The sequence below is a fragment of the Octodon degus genome, unplaced genomic scaffold, assembly GCF_000260255.1.
Source record: "Octodon degus isolate 3935 unplaced genomic scaffold, OctDeg1.0 scaffold00214, whole genome shotgun sequence".
NCBI classification, from domain to species: domain Eukaryota; kingdom Metazoa; phylum Chordata; class Mammalia; order Rodentia; family Octodontidae; genus Octodon; species Octodon degus.
Window position 1 is genome coordinate 984,873 of NW_004524790.1, and position 21,990 is coordinate 1,006,862.

Here is a 21,990-nt window from a genome sequence, read left to right on the forward strand (position 1 = left end):
GCGGACGCGTGGGTGACCGAGGCGCTGCTCGGGGTGCCTGCCGCTGCGGAGCGCGAGCTGGAGCTGCTGCGCGCCGGCCTGGAGCACCAGCGGGGCGTGAGCGCGCTGCTGCGCGGGCGGCTGCGGGAGCTGGAGGAGGCGGGCCAGGCTGCGCGGGAGGGGACCAGCCCAGCCCCGCCGCGCGACGCCACCACCCAGACCCCTTGGGGCTGTGCGGAGAAGACCACGCAGACTGAGCTTCCCGCGGCGGCCCCCTGCCTGACTCCGGAAAGGGAGAGCCCTCCTGGGGACAAGGCGGTGGCCCCTGCTGGTGAGTCCTGATGCCCGCCCAGCTTAGCCCACGAGTTGCGGATCTCAAACTCAGTGTCCTCCTCTGGTCCCCGCCAGGCACCCTCAAATCCATCATGAAGAAGAGAGATGCCACCACCAGTCCCCAGTCCAGCCCCGGACCTAAGAGCCTGCAGTTTGTTGGCGTCGTCAACGGAGAGTGAGCGCTTTCCCCTTTCCCATGGCAACAGCTGGGGGTTGGAGGTCACAGACCCGGTGTGCAGCAAGTGGGTGCGCCCTGGGCCATCCCATTCCCCTGGTGTGACATGGGGACAGTTCGCTGCCCTGCAGAACGTGCCACTGGGGCGCTTAGGGAAAGCCTCTGCTCTGTCCGCAGGTACGAGAGCTCGTCCAGTGAGGACGACAGCGACAGCAGCGACAGCCAAGGCGGCGCCCCGCGGCCCCCCAGGAGTAGTTCTTCCGGTTCCGGGAATGACAGCGGTGGGGAATCCGACTCGGGCACACCCAGTGGTGGGGACGTTGGGGACCCTGGGCCAGAGGCAAAGGCGGAAGCGGAGCCTCAGCCCGGGACCCAGGAAAGGTAAGAGGAACCAGGGCTCGGGAGTAAGGGGGCTGTGTGTCTCAGGGTCCCCCCTGAGCCTCGGCCACCTCCCTGTAGGTACAAGCTGAGTCCTCGTTTGCGTGAGGCATGCGCCACGCTTCAGAAACAGCTGGGCTGGCCCGGAGGAGTGGCTCACGACAGTGTGAGTGCGAGACGGCCCACTTAGGGTGCCCCTGCCGCCCTCCTTAGTAAGCCCTAAGTTTGGTCCACTTTCACCAGGGACCTATCTAGACCCTAGGTTCTCCCACTAAACTATTCTAGAAGGGGTGACCTTTCCTTAATTTCCCCAAGGGGAGCTGGGCCTGGTCCCATGCACCTGTGATCCCAGCACTCAGGAGGCTGAGGCAGGGGGATCACTGGAGAGTTCGAAGCCAGCCTGGGCTACACAGTGAGACCATCTCACCCCCCACCAAGTCCCACAAGGGGCGCCTCTCCTGCCCCAACCACTGATCACGCTCAAGCCCTGCTCCTCAACTTTCCAAGGGGCAAAGCTCTCACTGCCTCCCTTACTGTAAATTCCTCCAAGGGCCAGCAAGACAGCTCAGCTGACTAAACGCCTGCTTGGGCAAGCCTAAGAGCAGGGACCCGGCTTCAATCCCAGGCGCCCCATGCTGTGCCGGCCCTTTCCCGGGCGACCTGAGCTGGTCACTGAGACCGGATGTGGTGGCACCCCTGGGGAGGCTGAAAACAGGAGGATCACTAGAGTCCGAGCTGTGTAGTGAGACCCTGTACCAAATACAAAATTAAAAGAATAAATTCCCCCAGATTATTTCCAGAAGGGTAGGACCCCCTCCCCAGCTTGGGAACCCCACTAACAGCACCCTGTTCCTGAAATGTTCCCAAAAGGAGAGTGACCTTTGCCCTCTCCCCTACTCAGACAAGCAGTGACCTTCTTGCCTTGCCAGGATCGCTTATGAGGTCTGGCCAGCGCTCCCAGCCCTCAGCCCTGGATTATTCCTGACACCTCTGTCGGTGTACCTGCAGAACGCAGCGCGCCTGGTGGCCCAGGAGTGGTTCCAGCTGTCCAGCCAGCGGCGCTCCCAGGCGCACTTGGTGGCCGGGGTGCTGCGCGGCTTGGCGAGCCTGGGGTCCCCCCTGCTGACACATGTGGTGAACCTGGCAGACAGCAACGGAAACACGGCCCTGCACTACAGTGTATCCCACGGAAACCTGGCCATTTCGAGCCTACTGCTGGACACGGGTCAGAGTCGCGGGGGTCCTGGGGGAGGCCAGAATGGGAGTCAGGTCTAGAGCTCACCGCAGATGGAACCAGACGCGAGACTGGGGAAAAGGCAGACAAGGGCCGGCCAGTAGAGGGCGCCGCTGGATCTTTGTTAAATTACAAGAGCCTTCAGCGATGGTGGGGTTTTTTTTGTTTTTGTTTTTGTTTTTTTAAGTTTTTTTAAGACAGGGTCACACTATGCAGCCCAGACTGGTCTCGAACTCACAGCTAATTCGGAATCCTCCTGCCTCAGCTTCCCCAGTGCTGGAATGACAGGCCTGCACTCCCACCCGCAATGGACATCGAACTCGGGGCCCTCCAACTGAGCTACAGCCCAGCACTTTTTTTTTTTTTTTTTTTTTTTAAAGTTGGGGTAGTGGTGCATGCCTGTAATCTTGGAAGGCTGAGGTGGGAGCATTACTGAAAATTCAAGGCCAGCCTGGTCTACCTAGTTAGTTTATGGCCAGCTTCAACTTATTAGCAAGCCCCTGCTGGGCGTGTTGGTGCTCACCTGTCATCTCAGCACTGGGAGGCTGAGGCAGGAGGATCACTGGGAATGTACCAGCCTGGGCTACAATGTGAGCTCAAGGCCAGCCTGCGCTGTGTAGCAGGACCTTGCCTGAAAGTGAAAAACCTAACTCTAAAACCAAACAGAAGCTAGGTATGGTGGCACACATATGTCACCCCAGCACTCAGGAGGCTGAGACAGGACTGTTGCAAGTCTGATGCCAGCCTGGGCTACACAGTGAGTTCAAGGCCAGCCTGAACTACATAGGGAGACCCTTCCTCAAAAAGGGTAGGGTCCTCCTGCCTCAGCTTTCCAGAGTACTGCAATTACAGGCTTGTGCCACTTGACACTTAGGTCCCAAGGGTCTTGGACTCCACCAGCTCCCACCTGCCCCTGTTCTCTGCAGGGTGCAATGCCCAACTCTGGATCAGACTGCGGTGTAGAACACTGCTCAGGTGTGCCAGGCACACTGTAAGGACCGGCGAATGTCCGCCAAGGCTGTGGCCTGCTCAGACCAGCAGGGGCCTCCCTCCCTGAAGCAGAGCTGCACACACCCAAATGTTTTGGTGTTGAAAGCCTAGGAGGCGGCTAGCTCTTTGCTGGATGCAAAACGAAAATTGGGGCAGGGAAGGTGTGCTCCCCCGCCCATCCTCACCAGCCTGGCTCTCCCACTGCACCCTCCGTCTGCAGGGGCCCTCGACCACTCAGGAAGCCCTCCAGGGTCTGCCAAGCATCTTCTCCCACCTGAGAGTGGGTGTGGGGTGAGATGTGTGGAGCCGGACAATTACCAGATGAAAACATGAATTCATTCCCAGAGGGGCAGGGGATTCTGACAGTGAGGAGATGAGGAAGGAGGTGATCCCTGAGATTGAGGCTCGCAGAGAACGGGGTAGCTCAGGCTGGCCTTGAACTCAAAATAATCCTCCTGCCTCAGCCTCCCAAGTGCCGAGATTACAGGCACAGACCAGCTTTCTCACACACTCAAGGCCCTGTGCACAATCCCACCACACCAAAGAAACAGCCGCCCTTCAGTGCCACACGGCAGCTAGGAAGGCAAGCTGGGGGGTCTCCTGCCCAGCCTCTATTTCTGTGCCCCTTCCTCTGTACTACTCACCTTCTGTAACCCCAGCCTTCCAAGCATGTACTCAGCCTAGACTGAGCAATGCAACACTTAGCCTCTCAAAATTATTTTTAATTATTTTTTTTAATTTTAGGGAAGGGTCTACAGTGTGTTCAGGGTCTCACTACTAGATCAGATTTGTAGTGATTTGCCTGTTTACAGCCTCCCAAGAGCTGGGATTACAGGCATGCACCACCACACCTGTCTCAATTGCTGTCTTGGGGCCAGCACAGCCCTGTCTGTGCCTGCTTGCAGGTGCTTTAATCCCCTGAGCTATTTGGCCGGCCCTTCAAGATTTTTTAAAACATGGCTAGAGATGGAAAGGACCCAGTATTCAACTCTCAGAACAGGTGGAGACTATGAAGCATGCTGCACAGTTAGGAACCCACTTTAAATTTTGTCATACTTGGAATCAAATTTAGGACTTTGTACTTGCCAGGGAGGCATTCATGCTGCTGAGCTCTATCCCTGGTCCCTTGTATTTTTGAGACAGTGTGTTATTCTGTGGCCCATGCTAGCTTGGAACCCGCAATCTTCTTGCCTCGGCCTCCTGAGTGCTGGCGTTTCAGGTACATGCCATCCTACCTGGGTAGCTTTTTGTAGCGCCGAGCCCTGTGTACTCTAGGAAGATGCTCCGCGGCTAAGCCACGCGCAGCTTCTCGTACCTGCCACCTATCGCTCTTACTAGTCAGTCACCTCCACCCCACCCCCAAGGTAACTGCGCCAACCCAGCCAGACCCTCCCTGCCCTCACCTCCCAAGCCTTCTCAGCGTGAAGCTGGCGCTGGCAGGCATCAAACAGCTGCACAGCTCAGTCAGTCCCAACAGAACCAACCCAAGGAGGCCTCCTGGGTTGCTGTGAAGTGTCACTGTGAGGGCGGCTGAGCACGACAGAAATGTCAGTTCCAGAACATGAGATTAAGGTGTTCATGCAGCCCGTGCCCTCCTGCTAGCTCCTGGCTGGTACTGTGGGCAATCCTCCCACATCCTAAGACTGCCTCCAAGGTCCAGTTCATGGGTCATGGGAGACAAGGAGCCTCCATCTTTTTCAACTGATAAGCAGGCTGTGGGGCAGCTGAGGACTCAAGGAAACATCCGGGCTGGGATGGAGCTCGGGCAGATCCCTTGCCTAGCATGAGAGGCAGCGGGTTCCACCTCCAGCACCAAAACAGGACCAGAACAAAAATCAGACAGGAAACAGCAGCTCACACACTAGGGCCAGGGGGCGTGGCACGTGTTCTAGGGACAGAGACAGGAAGATTAGGCTACATCTTTCCACCTTGCTTGGGGCAGCCACAGAAAGTGTAGTTGACAGGGTACGTGCATACTGCTGGCTTGGCTGCCGTTAGCCACGAGGTACACCCACCTACTCGGCCAACAGATGCTTACTCAGCATCTACTACACACCAGGTACTACACAGTGAGGGACGTAGCAACAAAACCTGCCCAGTTCCAAAGAGCGGGGAAGGACTCACTGAGGTGAGGTGGTTATTTGGAGGGGCCCCACATAGACACATCAGTGAACACAGGGCTCTAGGTCTCCACATCACACAGGGTGCAAACTTCAGGCTCATCACTATTGAGTTGTGACCACCCCTTTTCCCCCAGGGGTCTGTGACGTCAGCTGCCAGAACCGTGCTGGTTACTCCGCGCTCATGCTGGCCTCGCTCGCCTCTGTGGGGCAGGGGCCGGAGGACATGGCTGTGGTCAAGCGGCTCTTCACAATGGGCGACATCAATGCCAAGGCCAGCCAGGTGTGCACTCACCCCCACTTGGGCCCAGCTTGGGGGGAGGTTATTTCCGCCTGGGAGCCCACCTTAGCCTCCTCAGTCCCTCCTTCCATGGTCCCCAGACAGGACAGACGGCCCTCATGCTGGCCATCAGCCATGGCCGCCAGAACATGGTGGCAGCCCTGCTGGAGTGTGGGGCCGACGTGAATGTGCAAGATGCGGATGGGGCCACAGCGCTCATGTGCGCCAGCGAGTATGGGCGCCTGGACACTGTCCAGTTGTTGCTGAGCCAGCCAGGCTGCGACCCTGCCATCCTGGACAATGTGAGCTGGGGCCATGGGGCTGGTATAGAGGAGGTGCTCTGCTGTGTCTCAGAGCTGTGAGTCCCCCATGTTCTTCAGGAAGGCACCAGCGCCCTGGCCATTGCCCTGGAGGCAGAGCAGGACGAGGTGGCCGCTCTACTGCATGCCCACCTGAGCCCCGGCCAGCCTGGCTCCCAGGTGAGCACAGCACAGCCCTCCAAAGCCTTCCTATGAGCTACGAACCAGGATCAAGGATTACACCAACATGCCACAGGCCTTCCCGCTTGGGAGCCTGAGAGGTGGGATCCTGTCCATTCTCTGAAAATACACCTCCAGGTCAAGAGGCCCTGACCACGAAACAAACAAAAAGGATTTTGGCCACAGACTTTAGCAGCCTGTCCCCAACACGACTCATGTCGAAATGAAAACTACTTCTGACTTTAGGCAAGATTTGCCAGCAGCTGATGGGCAAAATCGAGACAGAGCCTTATTTGGAAAGTGCAAAAGTGGCCCCAGACATTTTAGATTAGCCAAGTGTGATGGTACACACCTACTATGGCAGGCTTTGGAAGGCTGAGGCAGAAAGACTGGGCAGGGCCACAAAAGACACGGTCTGAAACAGAAATGATCCCATACTCACGTGAGATGTACAAATGGTCAAGCGCCTCTTCCAAGTCACACAGGTGCAGAACCGTGGCAGCCGGTTCTCTGGGGGTGGTGCAGTGACCAAAATCCCCCAACCTCCAACACCTTTTCCTCCTCTCTAGGCCCAGTCACCCCCAGGCTCTCCTGTAGCCACACCGGATGAAGGACCATGCAGTGAGGGCCAAGAGGGTGCCCCGTCCCAGTGAGCTACCAAAAACACCTCAGAGAGATGCTTCTCTCCCGCCTCAGCCTCTGGATCACCCACCCAGCCCTTTCAACTTCCTCCCTAATAAAACACTGCTCCTACCCTCCCACTGTCCGGGGACAGCGTGCTTATGTACGGGGTGGGGATGGGGTGGGGGCAGACACACATGGATTCCCTTGCTGGGGAAAAATGGCCTTCAAGCTAGCCACAGTACAGAGGCTTGTGGCCAGCTGGGGACCGCACAAGGCCCACAAAAACTCTTAGAGAACGTTGAAAAACAGAACTTCACACGCAATACAAACGCTTTATTTCAAGAGTCGCAGTTCATCCCGTGGTTCAGGTGCTCGATGTCCAGGACCCTGTAAGCAGACGGACACGTGAGATCCAGACAGGGCGCCCCAGTATCCGGCAAATGCCTCTTCTCTCGCCGATCCTCTCACCGCCCCCCCCCCCGGCTTATCAGGTGGCGGAGACAGACCGCCATCCCCGCACTCACCAGCAGCTGAGCTCAGCGCAACCTCCGGGCTTCCCGCTCCGACTCCAACAGGGTGAGCACGTCGCCCTCGCGCACGGGCCCCTTCACGTTGCGGATGATGGAGCGGCTCGTGTCGTCCATGAACTCCACGCGCACCTACGGGCGGCAGGGGGTGCGGGGAGTCAGGGCGGGGCGCGGAGTGGGGACCACGTACGGGCTCGGGCCGGGCGGGAGTGAGCTCCGGAATGAAGGGCACGCCGGCGCTCAGCTCCCACGGGGATCAGCCGCGGCATCAGAGCCGCCTTCGCCCGGACGTACACCCCAGGAGGTCGTCGCGGCCCGCCACCAGCTCACCTGCGTGCACTGTCCCTGCGAGCCGGTCCTGCCCAGCACTTTGGTGACCTGGTAGAAAAACACTGGCGTCAGACGTGGCTCGCCCGGTTCGCCTACCCCCGCGCTCCTTCTGTGATGCCCAAATCCGGGCCGCAACTCACCCTAGCCAGCTTGATAGGCTGCACTCGACTCGTGTCCATGATGGCGACCTACAGCGACCGGGGCGGAGAGGAGTCACGTGGTTCGCGGGGGACTTTTATAGAGCGCGCTGCCACGCCCACTCCAGCTCTCGCGAGATCTCGTCTCGCGCTTCCCAGAAGGCTCCACGCTAGTGACGTCATCAGGCGTCCTTCAGCGCTGACTGAAGATGGCGTCCGCTACTCGCCTTATCCAGAAGCTACGGAACTGGGCTTCCGGGGTGCGCGGGGAGGACTGGGCCGCGCCGGGAGGGATGTGGGCGCTGTGCGCCCGGTATAGGCTCCTGCTACTCACCTCCGTTTCTCTCAGCTCACGGGTTTCCAGGATGCTCCAGTTCGTGATCCCATTAGCCAGGAACTCACTCGCCTATTCTTAGCTACTGGCATTCTCTAGTCCTGCGATCTCCCAAGCCCTCGACCTTAGTTAGCTTTGGGTCTCGCGGCCTAGCTTTCGTGTGTGCCCGCAGGTGCCATAGCCCCGTCCTGATGTTCGTCCCCTGCCTTCCCTTCGCCAGTCTCCTCACCTCCTCTTAGGGACGCCCCGCGGGCTGACCTCCCCTGTCCTCTTCCCACAGCATGACCTGCAGGCGAAGCTGCAGCTGCGGTACCAGGAGATCGCCAAGCGGTGAGCACTCCCCGCTCGCCGCCCAGCCTCCGATCTGGCCTTTCCCAGCCAAAAACAAAATCCTCATTTCTTCAGACCCCAGGATCCCAGAGCAGAGATCCTGTCCCCAGCCACCTGCCGGGCTGTGCGGGCAGAAATTTGCATTAACCTTGCTGGACCTTGGGGAGCTGGCTCCTCGCGGAACAGTCAGGCTGGGTGTGCATTGCGGATTGGATTCCCTCGTAGATGTGCAGTCCTCGGAGTGGACCAGCCAGCTAGTGTTTTACCTCCAAGCCACCGATGGAAAAATGAGGGAACCCGATAGGCCCCGTCATGTGCATAAAGTCACTTGGAAGCTAGAAAGTGACATCTGGGCGTTGAACCCCGCCGCACAATTGGGATTTATAAGCTCTGCCATAGTAAGAACAAGAGTAGTTCTTGTCCAAATTCCCTTCCTGGAGCTAACATGCTGCAGAAGTAAGCACAGCAAGTAACACTGCTCTGGAATGGACACAATGAATGAATGTGAGCTGGGAGGTGGTTACCTGGGGTCAGGTGTTTGGGGACGTGGCAGGGTTGAGGATATGGCGCCCTCTAGTGGCTCATTTGGGTCTTTGTAAGCAACTGGTTGCTTTTTACCTTCCCGCGCAAAGGTGCATGGAAGTCAGGGCAGGATACAGAGAGGATCGACCCTGCCTGCCTTAAGCTGATTCGAACTGCCACGTAATACATCGCTTGCCACATTAAAGTAGTTTTTAACTTTATATTGCATTCCTCATTTTGGAAATGCAGTGACAGCAGGGGGGTGTAGCGGTCCACACCCTTAATCTCAGCACTTGGGAGATTGAGTGGGGAGGATTGCTCTCAGCTTGAGGCCAGCTGGGCTACATAGTGAGCTGAGGGACAGCTAGAACTACATAGCAAGCCAAAACAACAAAGCAAAAACGGTGGCTAGCAGTTGATCTATGAAAAAGTTAAGCCATGGCAGAAGAGTTACCAGAAAAAAGCAGATCTTCATATGATTTTTTCCCCCAGCCTTGTCCGCTCCCTCCCTGGGAAGCTTCTCTTGTTTAGAGCTCAGCATTTCCTTTTAAGGGTTCGTCACCTTCAGATCTCCAGCCCAGGGGTCAGCCCAAGGCAGCGCTCAGTCGCCTCGGCCCCCACCTCTTGGCCTCAGACCATACAGCGGCAGGAAGCCTGGATGGGCTCCAAGGGCAAGGTGTTCTTTGGGCCACCAGTCTTGATCCCAGCAGGGTGCTTCAAAGAGTTTCAGAGATGACAGGAAACCCTGGTTTCCAGAGACTGGCCTTGGGAGAAAAAGCCACACAAAGCAGGCACAATCTTACACTGCTGCCCCATGTTTATGGACCATAATTGCCGGATAGGTTATAGTCATGGCCTTGGTCTTCAGTTCCTGCAAGTAGGGCTAAGCCAACTACCACACCCATGGTGGGAAACAGCTAAGCCGCGCCTTCCGGAGAGCCTCACAACGGGTCCTGTAGACCTCTTGTGTTGCGGCTGTGGGGTGACCTGGGCTGGGGTGACCTGGGCCTGGTCTCACACTGCCTTCACTGTGTGCCGGGGGGCGCCTCTGGCCTATAGCTCAGCCCTGTGTTTTTCAGACACATACAGTATTGATCAAAATACGTGGTTAGTGTTTGAATTTTATTTTATTTATTTTTGGTCCTGGGGATCAAACTCAGGACCTTGCACTTTGCAGTCAGGCTCTTAAGCCACTGAGTCATCTCCCTGGCTGTGTTTAACTTTTAAGAATTATTGTAAAAGAAACATTGTCCTGTCATCCCAGCATTCAGGAGGCTAAGGCAGGAGGATTGCCATGAGTTCTAGACCAGTCTGGGCTATATAGTGAGTTCAAGGCCAGCCTGAACTGCATAGTACAATCCTACAAACAAATAGAACATTTGTCATTAGTCTCCCTCCAAATATGCCCTCCTGGACTGAACATAATCATCTTGTGGCTTTAGTCATGGCTGGCCTTGAGCTCACTCTGTGGTGCAGGATGGCCTTGAACTCATGGCGATCCTCCTGCCTCAGCCTCCAAAGTGCTGGGATTGCAGGATCGTGCCACCGTGCAGGTCTCATGTCTTTACAGTGGTAAGAAATGGAGTGAATACTGCCACTGAATACCATCAGTGAAAGGGCTCGTGAAGCAGTGTGTCCTTATGCACCTTATTTAGTTTTTGGAGATGGCCTCTCTGTACTTCCGGCTGGCCTTGGACTCCGGGCGTAAGGCGTGGGACCCAGCGCCTGGCTTATCCACCTCTTCACCAGATCTGGCACCGCGTGGTTTCTTGCTCTTCCCCAAAGCCAAATGGCAGTGAGAGCCAGGCGTGGTGGCGCACGCCTGTCATCCGAGCACTCAGGAGGCCGAGGCAGGAGGATCACTGTGAGTTTGAGTCCAGCCTGGACTACATAGTGAGACCCTGTCTAAACATAAAAATAAAATAAAGCAAAAATGCAAGAGAAATGTTTTGAGTCAGGACATGAGGCAACTACAAGAGGACAACTGAAGGCACTCATGAAAGAGGCCTTCCAGGACTTTCAGAAAGGGGCAGGAGTGATGAGGGGATTTTTAAAGGGGATTAATGGTAATATGATTTGATAATTTTTAAAAACTTAAGGCATTTATATAGCTGTTTGGTTGAGACACAGTCCCGCTATGTAGCCCAGGCCGGCCTAGCATGCCCACCGATCTTCCTGCCTTGGCCTCCCAGGGCTGCGATTACAGGCATGTGCCACCACGCCCAGCTGAGCAGTCACCTTTGATCACGTCTCATCAGCCAAGCTGACCTCGAACTCGTGATCTCGCCTAGGTCTCCCCGCTGCTGGGACGACAGGCATGCACTGTCATGCCCAGCCTGCAGATAGGGTCTTGGGATAGTGGGCAGGCTCAGAGCAGGGCAGGGAGGGGGACGGGGCCCGTCCCCTGGCTTCAGGGCTGATGTGCTTTTTCCTCAGGACACAGCCCCCTCCCAAGCTGCCTGTGGGCCCCAGCCACAAGCTGTCCAACAATTACTACTGCACGCGCGATGGCCGCCGGGAAGCCGTGCCCGCCTCGGTCATTATGTCCTCACAGAAGGCGCTGGTGTCAGGCAAGAGAGCAGACAGGTGAGGACCTCCAGCAGTGTCCCCGGCCCTGCCCCCCTTGACTGGTGGAAGGTGCTGTATAGGACCCCACCGATAGGCCGGGGTCAGCTCGGTGCCGGGTGCTGGCCTAGCACCGGGCCCCAGGTTCCATCCGCAGCACCGCAAGAAACTTCCCATGGATGGAGCCCGTGGTGTTGGGTACCTTTCCTCCCGTAGCTCATTCATGGGATGGGAGTTAGAGGTCAGAGGTCGGGCCCCATCGGGAGCCTCGGGAGAGGCCTGTGTATTGCTGTCGTTCTCCTTTTCTGGTCCTGGTGGTGCTGGGAATGGAACCCAGTGCCTCCTGCGTGCTAGGCAAGTGCTCTGCCACTGAACTACACCCCAGCGCTGTGATCCTGTGATCTTTGAGAAAAAATGATGTAAACCTCAAAGCTGGGGCCACTCAAAACCCAGTTTGAAGCCGGCGTGGTAGTGCACACCTGTAATACCAGCATTCAGGAGGCTGAGGCAGGAGGATCTCTGCGTTTGAGGCCAGCCTGCAGTACATGATGAGACCCTGTCTCAAAAAAACACCACCAACAACCAAAAAAGCAGATTGATGCGCCTGCCTTAGTGATGCACGGCTGTCATCCCACCTACTTAGGAGGCTGAGGCAGGAGTGTTGCTTGAGTCTGTCTCAGAACAAAAACCAGCAAACAGTGACCCTGTTTGGTGCCTGGCCTCGGGTCTACTCTTAAGTAAAGGGGGCTACTAGTGGTGGGCTGTTGAGCTTAGGGCTAGGCCCTCGCCCCAGGACCAGCAGCCCCGGCCGGCGGTACTGTGCACAGGTCAGGCACCTCGGGGAGCTGAGCCGCCTGCCTGGCCTTCCCAGAACTCAGGAGAGAGGTCAGACCCGGATCCCCAGTGAGCCCGTTTTAGCGGCACAGGAAAGGAAGGCCCTTCGGGCGAACCTTTGGGAGGAAAAGCAACTTTGGATGCCGCATTTTTTTGGTCTCTGCTCTCTTCAGCCCTTTCCTGTGTATTAAACCTGCTTCCTGCTCTCAATTTATCAGAATACCCACTTAGCTGTACAGAGCAAGGTGCTATTCAGCGCTAGGGTCACAAACAAAAGCCGGGTAAGCCCTGTGAGGCAAGAGTGCTATAATCCGCCCTCGGACAATAGCGTGTTGGGGCGACTGATGCTCGGGATCTTTGTTTGTTTGCTTTTTGTCTTAGAGACAGGGTCTCGCTGTGTAGCTCAAGCTGGCCTCAGCCTTTGGCCGTCCTCCTACCTCAGCCTGCTGAGGCTTGGGATGACAGGCATGTGTCACCATGCCTGGCTCAGTTTCTTCATCTATAAATTGGGGACAGCAAGCTGGGTGTGGTGACACAGGAAGCTGAGGCAGGAACATCACTGGCAGGTTCCCACCCAGCCTGGGCTCCGGAGTGAGTTCAGTGGCACACCCTGTCACACACAGAGACAGTGACAAAACAAAGCCTCAGTAAATGGCTCAGCCTTGAATTTCTGAGTCCACAGTAGCTGGCGACACAGACCTCCATCACCATGCTGACTATAAAGGTTGTATTTTTTAGTCAGGGGATTTTGTTTTGTTTATTTGTTGGTTTAGTTGGGTGTTTTTTGAGACAGAGTCTTGCTGTGCAACACAGGCTGGCCATGCACTCTAGTGTGTAACCCAAGCTGGCCTCAGACAGCGATCCTCCTGCCTCGGCCTCCCAAGTGCTGGGATGACAAGCACGTGCCACCACGCCCCGCTGCTGGGGCACAGTCGTTCCCTAGGTGAGCGGGGCACCTCCTACCCTTCGGCACCACCCTCTGGAGACCTGGGCCTGACTGAAGTCTGTCTTCCTCTCGCAGTTCTGCCGTGGCAGCCACCGAGAAAAAGGCTGTGACCCCCGGTCCTCCCTTGAAGAAGTGGGAGCTGTCCCAGGACCAGCCGTACCTGTGATGGAGTGCTGGTCCCCTGGCCAGGCCCCCAGGGTTGCCTGCCTGCCTTCCTCCTTGGATCCCCTATGGGGAGAGCGCACCCTAATATGTGACAAATACACAGAACTCTACCACATGTTTTTACTTTCTTTCTTAAAATAAGAAGCCAGGTCTCACTGTTGTCCTGGCTGGCCAGGAACTCTGGGACCGAGCGTTCCTCCTGCCTCAGTCCTCCCAGGAGCTGAGAGAGCCGGCGCGTGCACTGTCATCCTCAGCCACTTGTGATTTTTAAGTGAACCCAGCTTCCCTGGGTTCTGGGTTAAAGCTGGTGCTGAGTCTCCTGACTCTGTCGGTACCCTGGTGGCAGGGTGACACCAACCCTGGGTGCAGAGTCTGATGACATGGATGTCATTGTCCCTCTCCCAAGGGCTTGGCTCTGCCCCTGAGGCACGGGGGACTCCCTCCTGGGAGCATCTGGGGGCCAGGAATTGCAAAGGCCCATAGGAGAGGGCTGTGCCGGGGGCGGGGTGGCACACTGCTCGCTAGAGATTGCTGTCTGCCTTCCTGGGTCCCCACTGTGGCTCAGCATGGAGGCCACTGTGCTGCCTCGGAGTGGGAGGCAAGGTTGCCTGGAGGATGATGGAAGGCACACGGCTCCTTGGAGGTACAGGGCTGGATCTGGCTGCAGGGCCACATGGTAATGTGGAGCCAGGGCGGTGGCCTGGCTGCCTGCCTGCCTGCCTGCCTGGGAGGGCCAGGACTACTGCCCCCAAGCAGAGCAAAGGGACAGGCATGGCCCAGGCAGCAGGCGTGCAAGCCCAGGGCAGCAGTGTCCTGGGTGCCCAGGGCCACGGGCTTCCTGGAGGGCAAGAGGTTGAGTCAGCTTAGCCGAGGAGGTGGGTGGAGGGGCTGGGCTGGGGGTGCATAGGCCAACAGGAGGGAGCCCCCAGGCAGAGGTGGATAAAGCGCCAGCATCTGACTTGCATGGCGTGGGAGGCTGGTGGGAAAGAGGCCTGAGCCCCCCGTCTTACTTTCCTCTTGTTGCTGAGACAACATAGCTGGCGACCAAAATCAAGGTTTTAGCTCACAGTCGGCCGAGGTTCCAGTCCGCAGTCAGCCTGCTCCAAGGCTGGGTGGCATAAGTGAGGAAGACAGCAGAAGCGCTGAGGGCGAAGCCGGGAGAGGCTCTCCTCAGACAGGCAGGGGTAGCACTCACCCCAGCCCTGCGCCGGGCTAGGAGCCAGTCACAAGCTAGGTTCAGCCACCTCTGCAAAGCCCGACCACCGGGACCTCTTGAGGCTTTGGGGGGACCCCCCAGACACAAACCATAACACCCCTGAGCTCCTGCGGGGCCAGGAGCTGCTCTGGGAAGTCACACCCCCATCTCATGTCCCCTTTGCCCCTTGGAGACCATGGAAAACACTCCTGAGGGAGCTGTCACCGGCATCGTTTTGATAGAGTGAAGCGTGCCATTAGCTGTGAAGGGAAACGAGAGAGCCCAGTGGGTTTCACTTGGCGGCCAGGGTACCCAACTCCTGCCTGGGGGACTTAGGAGGTGGGAGACCGTGGCTGTCTGGGGCCTGATGGGGGCAGTGGAATTCAACGGATCTCTTGAAGGTAGGACTGCAGATGACATTGGCAAGAAAGCAAGACTGGTAGAAAGACTTCCGGGCCTACTGTGCGCATGTGCGAAGAGACCCCGCGCCTTGCTTTCGGGTGTCTTCCTAGAGGAGGAGGAGGAGGCAGGCGTCCTCACGCCTCACTTCCCTGGGCTCTGCAGGGACTACCGGAGGTCGTGAGGGCCACATATGGGGAGGGACGGAGAACCTAGGATAGGTGGAGGTTCTTTGGTGGCTTACTTCTTTCCCTTGTACAGGGAAGTGAACCCAGAGCTTTTGCACCAAGCTACATCGCAGCCCTTTATTTAGTTTTGATTTTGAGACAAGGTCTTGCTAAATGGCCCAGGTTGGACTCGAATTTGGGACTTTCTTGCCTCAGACACTCAGAGCTCTGGGGTTACCCGTGTGTACCTCCTTGCCCAGCCTTTCAAAAAGGTTTTTTTAGTGCTGGGGAAGGAACCCAGGGCCTGCACTTACTGGTCAAGTGCTTTACACTGAGCTGCATGTTGAACAGGACGTTTTAGTATTCATTTATTTACCAGTACTTAAGAGCTTACTATGCTCCAGGCACTGAGGTAGTGGCCCGCAGCCTGTGCATCCGGGAGCTGGGACTCCCGCGTGGAATCAGTAGACCCTGATGAGTCAGTAAGATGACCCCAACAGTGGCTGCACTTAGGGCAGGGCTTTTGCGTTCGGTCCTGGAGAGGCCCCAGCAGGCTACAGACTGGCAGAAGCTGTGGAATCTCTCAGTGGTGTAGACTAGATTGGTCACAGATTGACCAAGTCAGGAATGCCACAGGTGGGCGTGATGGCACTTGGGACGCTGAGGCAGGAGGATCGCCTTGAGTTTGAGGTCAGCCTGGGTTGCATAGTGAGTTCAAGGCTAGCATGGACTGCCTAGCAAGACTTACTCAAAAAACAAACGGGGGGGGGGGGTGCCCCTTAGCTTAGCTCTTTAAGTGGCTGCTTCAACCAAGTAGTCCAGCTCAGGTTGCTGTGGTTTCATCCCCAGAACTCAAGCCAGCCAAACCTGCCCTGAAGGCATTCAGAGAAACAAACAAACAAACGAGGGGCTTGCGGATTAGCTCAGTTGTTTAAAGCGGATTAGCTCAATTGTTTAAAGCGCCTGCTTGGGCAAACTCAAGCGTGGGGACTGAGGTTCATCCCCAGCTCCACAAGCCACAACAGACTTGCCCTTAAGGCAGCCTGAACTAGCCACAGAAAACCTTCAAAAAACAAAAGCCAGATAAAATGCTTAAAATGTTTAAGCCTTTAAGCTGAAGATCATGAAAAGTATGGTGGTGACCCACAGTGCCCTCATAAACAGCTGCATTGTTAGAGTAAACAGTACAAAAAAAAAAAAAATCTGTGTTGGGAAAACCAATCCAATAGATGCTTGGGTTAGAAAAAGCACTCGTGGGGCTAAGGATGTAGCTTAGCGGCGCGAACACCTGCCGTGGCAAGCACGAGGTCCTGAGTTCGAGTCCTGATACCAATAAATAAATAAATGAAGAAAAAAAGCACTCATACCTCCCGTCCACAAGAATATCCGTGCAGTGAATGCAAAACTGGAAAGTGGTTAAACCGTTGATAAGAATCAAACTCCTGATGCTGCCACCAGGGCTTCCTACAAGAGTGAACACGTCTAGCGCGTGTCTCAAGAGTCCTGGGGAGTTAGAGCGTGTTGGCATCTAACAGGTACCTGCAGGCCTGTCATCCAGGCTCCTGGAGGCTGAGGCAAGAGGGTCACAGGGAGTTCAAGGCCACCTCGTTTTGTTATTTTTATTTTTTGCGGGACTGGAGATTGAACTCAGGACCCTGAGCTTGCCAGGCAAGCACTTATTCTACTGAGCTATCTCCCCAGCCCAAGCCCCTGTTTTTTAAAACAGAAAGAAAGGAACCCACACCCAAAACAAACTAAACCTATGGAGGAAACAATAGAATCCTGATGTCATAGAGCTGGTGAGAAAATGTTTTAATTCATTTATTTTTGAGACAAAATCCTGCTATACTGTAGCCAGGGCAGGCCTTGAGCTCTCGATCCTTGTGCCTCAGCCTCCCAAATGCTGGGATTACAGGGGTGCGTCACCACACCGAGTATTACAATATATTTTAACCCCCACCCCACCCCACCCCAACAATATAAATTTTGTCTTTGACACCAAAGCAGCAGGAGTAAGGGGCGGAGGGGAACACTCGCGGGGAGCAGCTGCCGTATTAAATAGAATAATTGAGCAGTAGTTTACGGCCATAAGCATTTGGAGGGGAAGTAACGTAAGCAGACAGGCCCTTGACATTTCCAGAAATACCCAGTGACAGGTAGGGCGCTTTTCAATCTCTGGGAAAAGCGGGCTGAGCCTGCTGCCATGTGCGCCCCTACTCTGGCACTTACGGTAAGCGGCGCCGCGGGTGCCCGCCACGCCCTGACCTGCGCGTGCGCGTGCGCAAGAATAAGAGCAAGCCGGGAGCGGTGTGCGGCCCGCGCCGCGGCTTGAGAGGCACGAGTAGCGGCTTGATGGCGTGCAGTGGGGCACTGCGAACCACTGTCCTGGGCCTGGCGCTGCGGCTGCTGCTCGGACTCAGACTAGGATTGGAGGCCGCTCCAACGTCAGCCCCGACCGGAGCTTTAGCCCAGGCCCCAGGTGAGCTAACCCTCTCGACCTGCGCGCCCACCCCGCCTGCCACTGCGCTGCGCCCCGCCCCCACGCGCCTGTATCATCTCGCTATTGGCCACGCTGCCCGTCCGTCGAGGGCACGCCCCCAGCACGTGGCTGTAACCTTGGTAGCGCGGGGGGTGGGCGCTGGAGCTAGGGGCTGAATGGGGCTCTTGCACGTGGGCACAGCCACCTGTCTTGTGCTGTCCGGGGGACTTCCCTGCGCTGCACAGCACCCGCTCTGCTTTGTCCTGCGCTCGTTGTCGCCTCTACGCCACCCTGCAGTCCAGCGTGGTCGGGAAGGCGTGTTGCAGGCACAGATTGTACGACCTCTAACCACACAGCGTCACCTGGCGCCTCTCCAAGGCACCGAGTGTCCCAGGCCCTTATCCCCGAGCGAGCGTCAGGCCTGGTAGCTGCGTCCTGGGCACACAGTCCGGTCTCCCAGTGTCTCCGTACTTTCCCGCCTTAGCGCTGCGGGTGTATTTCACTGGTGATCCCAGCTTCACAAGTCAGACCAACCTTCCTGGGTTTGTGTGCGTGTTCCAAGTGACCCTGAAGCCCTTGAGACTGGGGAGCCCTCGTTGAGGGCGCCAGAGCAGCAGGAAGCACGGGTTTCACGCTCCCTATTCACCCATGTGCTTCCCTCCTACCGAAGACTCACCCCCAGAGCCCCTGGCTTTTCAAGCAGAATGTTCAGGGGCCCTCCTTAACCAAGTGAATTGTTTACACACAAGGGGCGCCTTTTCTCAGGATGCTAAGTGGGAACTCCTGGCTTAAGGCAGGAACCGCAGTGTGTGCCCTGTGACCTGTGTATTAGGATATCGGGTGCTTCCCTGGGCAGGGTCACAGGGTCACTGGCCTTCCAGTCACCCAGTGTCCATCCAGTACAGGGAAGGACTGATGTTACCTGTTTTAGAGCCATTGTTCTACAAGGTTCCCAGCCAGATTCCACTCACACAGGAGGAAGCGGGCTAGGATGGGAAGTCAGGCCACTCCAACCTGTCCCAGGGGAGAGGATCTGCCCTGCTCTGCTGCTCATGTCGCAGAGGGACATACCCCATGGGCCAGGCTAGGGAGCAGTGGGGCTTCAGGGCCACGAGTGGCAGGCCTAGGGAGGAAGCAGTGCTTGGAGATCTCCAGACCCAGAACAGGGAAGGAGGCTGGCTTCGGAGCATCTCCAACTCTTCCTGGCTCTGCTCAGCTCAGGGACTGTGTGACCGGCAGCTTGCCCCTTGCAAGTGACATCAGATAAGACAGTGGAACCGGTCAGAGGGAACAGAGACAGCGAGACCCAGCCAATATGGGGTGCATGCTGCCTGCTCCCCTTGCTGCAGCAGTAGGAAGAGCCTCGTTCCTCACGCCCCTCCTGCTGGCCCAGGTTCCAGGTCCCTCTGTGCCCCCTCAGATCTGCCACCAGCCCTGTCCAGAGTCCAGGAAGGCTTGCAGCTCATCCGGATCCAGCTTGGTCCCCGTGTGACTTGTGGTCCATGTATTGTCAGCTGCTGCCCTGGCCTGGCTCGGGAGGTCACAGCCCTGGCCGTCACCGAGTGTCCAGCCTGAGGAAGGATGGGCACTACCGGTTTAAGGATCACTGAGATGCATGGGTCTCTGTAAAGGGCACAAGACCTCCTCCCAGAAAGGAAGCTGTGCTGTGGAGGCTGCAGAAGGAAATGCAGGTGCAGACGGGGAGGAAGTAAGGCTTGGCGGAGTCGGGCAGGTGGCTGCCAGAACAGTAGCACGCTGCGACTCCGCAGGTCCCTGGTGCTCTCTTTGGCTTTCACTCGAGAATGGGGTCTGGGGTGGAAGTGACACACTCAGGTCAGAGAATGTGGCCAAATGTGGGTAGATTTAGGAGCAGCATTGCTTGATGGCTGCAGGTTTCTATCCAGAGCCTCAGTTTCCCCTTTGCCAAGCAGATGGCATAGAACAGGCCTGCTGACCTTGGCCATAAGCCTGGCCAGGGGTGTGTTGGGGGCCAGTGCCTGCCCCAGGCTGTTTCGTTACAAAGCCTGGAGGTCTCGGATGGACATTGGCCATTTGGAGGCTGGTCTCTGGGATCAGTGAGACCTGGGTTCAAACCCTGACTGCCAGTAGTTCCCTCCTCTTAGGGCCTTCTGTAGCTGGGGGTGGAGGCAGCACCCACCCATCGCGAGCACTCAGCATATGGTTCCTGCACCCTGGGACCTGGTTTGTCCCCAGGTAGTTGCAGCCTGTGACTGCGGTGCTCTTGGAGGAGGCCCCAGACTTGGCTTTCCCTGTTTCACTCGTGGGCATCTCGTAGGCCCCAGCGCAGACTCCTGCTCACCCTCCGACTTCCGGTGCCGTACCAATGGCTTCTGCGTTCCCCTCACCTGGCGGTGTGACGGTGACCCAGACTGTGAGGATGGCAGTGACGAGGAGGAGTGCAGTGAGTGGCCAGCCCAGAGAGGACTCCTGGGGGCGGGGCTGAGGAGGGGAGGTGGGACCCCAGGGACCAGAGGGGCCAGAGGGGAGGGTACACGGAGTGGACTGGACGGGGCTTGCAAAAGGGGTGGTGGGGTGGGGGATGGAGGTGTGTGAGATGGGGGCGGGTTCATAGGGCGGCTTGTGAGGAGGTGGAGCCAGTGGATGCTGGGGGCGGAGCTCTGGAAGTCTAGGGCTTCGGAGGTGGGGCTAATAAGAGCAGGGGGCGGGACTCATAGGTCAGCAGTTAGAAGGCGGAACTTAGGGGAACTGGGTACCCTGAGCCCTGGGTTTTCATGGAAGAACATTTGTGACCTCCCTTCCCTGCACCGCAGGGATCCAGCCCTGTGCCCAGAATGGGCAGTGCCCACCACCTCCGGAACCCCCTTGCTTCTGCGACAGCATCAGCGATTGCCCTGGTGGCATTCATAGGAACCTGCACAACTGCAGCCACCACCAGCCCTGCCCCAAGGGCCAGCTGCCCTGCAAGATGGGGGACATCTGTTTCCTCCCCGCATGGCAGTGCGACAGCCACCCGGACTGCCCAGACGGCAGTGACGAGCTTGGCTGCAGTGCGTATCCTGGGGACGTGGTGGAACTTAGTAGATGGGGAGGGCTGGTGGCTTGGTAGGAACACCAGTGATTCTTGGGCCACAGATGTTCCCACCACCTCCAGCCAGCCTGGGGTCAGTATGAGCCCCCTGGGGTCCCCTAGTGTACTCCATGTTCTCCAAATGCCATCCACAACCACTACTCTTCGCAGAAATCAGGGAGATAGTCCAGGGAGGGCAAGCCTCAACAGTGAGGAGCCCTGGCACCATGGAGGGCGTCACCTCTGCTGGGGACCAGCCTGAAAACCTGAGTGGCTACGGGATCACTATAGCTGCTGGTAAGCTGGACAGGCCCTTCCATGTCAGTGGCTTGGAACAGCTGCCCTGCGAACAAGCAGGGGACAGGCTGTGGTTGTCCTGTTCTTAAACATTGGGGGCAGGGTGGGTGTGCAGTCTCCTGTGTCATCTTACCTCCACTGTCTCTCTGTCCCCCACAGGGTTACTCGGTGTCAGCCTGGCCGCTGTCATCCTCCTGGTCTTGTTCCAACTCTGCGCCCGAGGGTCCCTGCGCCCGCTGGGACTGCTGGTGGCCGTGAAGGACTCCCTGGTGCTATCAGAAAGGAAGAACTTGGTGCTCTGAGGCTCACCATCACTGCTGCCCATTGTCACAGGGCCCTGACTGCCAGCCCAGGAAGACAGCAGCGGACATGCACAGGCAGCTGTGGGCGTCCTGGCCTCTGGAACTCCGCTGCCCTGGCCACCCAGAGCCTCGGACCCCAGCGCCTGCAGATGTGGCCCCCGAGGCGGTGTCCCCAGCCGTCCCCTCGGACTCAGAGCGAGGGTGGAGGAGGGAAGGGTGTTCCAGGTGGGATGCAGGGCTGGCCCAGGCTCGGAGGTCGTCATCGTGCGCTCAGACACTCCTGTTACCCTGGTCAGTGGGGATTAAAGTCCTGCACATCCTGTCTGCCTCTGGCCTCTGTCTCCTTGTGCTGGGCAGCCTGGGGACTCTGCTGTAGCCTGTCCTCTAGGGTGGAGCACTCAGTGCCGAGAAGGTGGGCTGCAGGTTTGTCCCAGGCACTCCTTAGCCTCTGCGCCTGTCGCTTCCTAGGGCGGAGGAAATGGCAGGGTGGAGAGGCGCTCTGCCCCCGAGATGGGCCTGGGGGTGAAGAGCAGAACCGGGACCCTGCCTGCTCCTTCCTGGAAACGCTTCCCCCAGTTACGGCTTCTGCCGGAAGTGGAGCCCCTCAGCTTCCGCTTGTCTCAGCTCCGCCGTGTTTTGTTTTGTTTTCCGTCTTTTTGAGATAGGGTCTTGCTGTGCAATTCAGGCTGGCCTTGAGCTCACTTTGTAGCCCAGGCTGATCTCGAGCTTGCACCAGTCCTCCTGCCTCAGCCTCCTGAGTGCTAGGATTACAGGCACGTGCCCCCACACCCAGCCCCGATTTCATCTCTTTCCCTCCTCA

General features: G+C 57.3%; 4 protein-coding genes across 5 annotated transcripts in view; 3 read left to right on the forward strand and 1 right to left on the reverse strand.

The window, feature by feature from the left end:
- Kank3 (KN motif and ankyrin repeat domains 3) overlaps nucleotides 1-6,729 on the forward strand; it is an 11,410-nt gene extending 4,681 nt beyond the window's left edge. The window contains exons 4-12 of the mRNA XM_004644925.2: nucleotides 2-310; nucleotides 388-487; nucleotides 665-868; nucleotides 947-1,031; nucleotides 1,874-2,090; nucleotides 5,347-5,492; nucleotides 5,591-5,791; nucleotides 5,870-5,968; nucleotides 6,538-6,729. Of these exons, the coding sequence (XP_004644982.2) occupies nucleotides 2-310; nucleotides 388-487; nucleotides 665-868; nucleotides 947-1,031; nucleotides 1,874-2,090; nucleotides 5,347-5,492; nucleotides 5,591-5,791; nucleotides 5,870-5,968; nucleotides 6,538-6,621 (1,445 nt within the window). The 3' untranslated portion in view covers nucleotides 6,622-6,729. The remainder of the gene's footprint in view (nucleotide 1; nucleotides 311-387; nucleotides 488-664; nucleotides 869-946; nucleotides 1,032-1,873; nucleotides 2,091-5,346; nucleotides 5,493-5,590; nucleotides 5,792-5,869; nucleotides 5,969-6,537) is intronic.
- A 178-nt stretch (nucleotides 6,730-6,907) lies between these two features.
- Rps28 (ribosomal protein S28) lies at nucleotides 6,908-7,682 on the reverse strand. Its single transcript, XM_004644878.2, has 4 exons — nucleotides 7,590-7,682; nucleotides 7,450-7,497; nucleotides 7,117-7,251; nucleotides 6,908-6,979 (listed from the first exon to the last, which is right to left on the reverse strand). The coding sequence occupies exons 1-3, from the start codon at nucleotides 7,626-7,628 to the stop codon at nucleotides 7,129-7,131; spliced, it is 210 nt and encodes a 69-aa protein (XP_004644935.1). The 5' UTR covers nucleotides 7,629-7,682; the 3' UTR covers nucleotides 6,908-6,979; nucleotides 7,117-7,128.
- On the forward strand, nucleotides 7,625-13,397 carry Ndufa7 (NADH:ubiquinone oxidoreductase subunit A7). 2 transcript variants are annotated; one of them, XM_023705071.1, is made up of 4 exons: nucleotides 7,625-7,899; nucleotides 8,201-8,250; nucleotides 11,209-11,358; nucleotides 13,193-13,397. In XM_023705071.1, the coding sequence occupies exons 1-4, from the start codon at nucleotides 7,627-7,629 to the stop codon at nucleotides 13,281-13,283; spliced, it is 564 nt and encodes a 187-aa protein (XP_023560839.1). In that variant the 5' UTR covers nucleotides 7,625-7,626; the 3' UTR covers nucleotides 13,284-13,397. The 2 variants fall into 2 exon arrangements, with proteins under 2 accessions (XP_023560839.1, XP_004644936.1); XM_004644879.2 differs by having other exon boundaries at nucleotides 7,737-7,846.
- Nucleotides 13,398-17,256: 3,859 nt separating this feature from the next.
- On the forward strand, nucleotides 17,257-21,494 carry Cd320 (CD320 molecule). Its single transcript, XM_023705152.1, has 6 exons — nucleotides 17,257-17,523; nucleotides 18,199-18,209; nucleotides 19,822-19,944; nucleotides 20,315-20,551; nucleotides 20,743-20,868; nucleotides 21,028-21,494. Exons 1-6 carry the CDS (start codon nucleotides 17,396-17,398, stop codon nucleotides 21,168-21,170), a joined length of 768 nt encoding a protein of 255 aa, XP_023560920.1. The 5' UTR covers nucleotides 17,257-17,395; the 3' UTR covers nucleotides 21,171-21,494.
- Nucleotides 21,495-21,990: the final 496 nt, after the last annotated feature.

What these genes read in the sequence shown, in the direction of transcription:
- Ndufa7 (XM_023705071.1), top strand. Translation starts at nt 7,627, where the DNA reads ATGATGGCGACCTACAGCGACCGGGGCGGAGAGGAGTCACGTGGTTCG. An exon ending in ATGTGGGCGCTGTGCGCCCG is followed by an intron (nt 7,900 to 8,200) that starts GTATAGGCTCCT and finishes CTCTTCCCACAG; the next exon opens with CATGACCTGCAGGCGAAGCT. An exon ending in TACCAGGAGATCGCCAAGCG is followed by an intron (nt 8,251 to 11,208) that starts GTGAGCACTCCC and finishes CTTTTTCCTCAG; the next exon opens with GACACAGCCCCCTCCCAAGC.
- Rps28 (XM_004644878.2), bottom strand. Translation starts at nt 7,628, where the DNA reads ATGGACACGAGTCGAGTGCAGCCTATCAAGCTGGCTAGG. An exon ending in AGCCTATCAAGCTGGCTAGG is followed by an intron (nt 7,498 to 7,589) that starts GTGAGTTGCGGC and finishes TTTTTCTACCAG; the next exon opens with GTCACCAAAGTGCTGGGCAG. An exon ending in CGCAGGGACAGTGCACGCAG is followed by an intron (nt 7,252 to 7,449) that starts GTGAGCTGGTGG and finishes TGCCGCCCGTAG; the next exon opens with GTGCGCGTGGAGTTCATGGA.
- Cd320 (XM_023705152.1), top strand. Translation starts at nt 17,396, where the DNA reads ATGGCGTGCAGTGGGGCACTGCGAACCACTGTCCTGGGCCTGGCGCTG. An exon ending in CAGTGACGAGGAGGAGTGCA is followed by an intron (nt 19,945 to 20,314) that starts GTGAGTGGCCAG and finishes CCTGCACCGCAG; the next exon opens with GGATCCAGCCCTGTGCCCAG. An exon ending in CAGTGACGAGCTTGGCTGCA is followed by an intron (nt 20,552 to 20,742) that starts GTGCGTATCCTG and finishes TACTCTTCGCAG; the next exon opens with AAATCAGGGAGATAGTCCAG.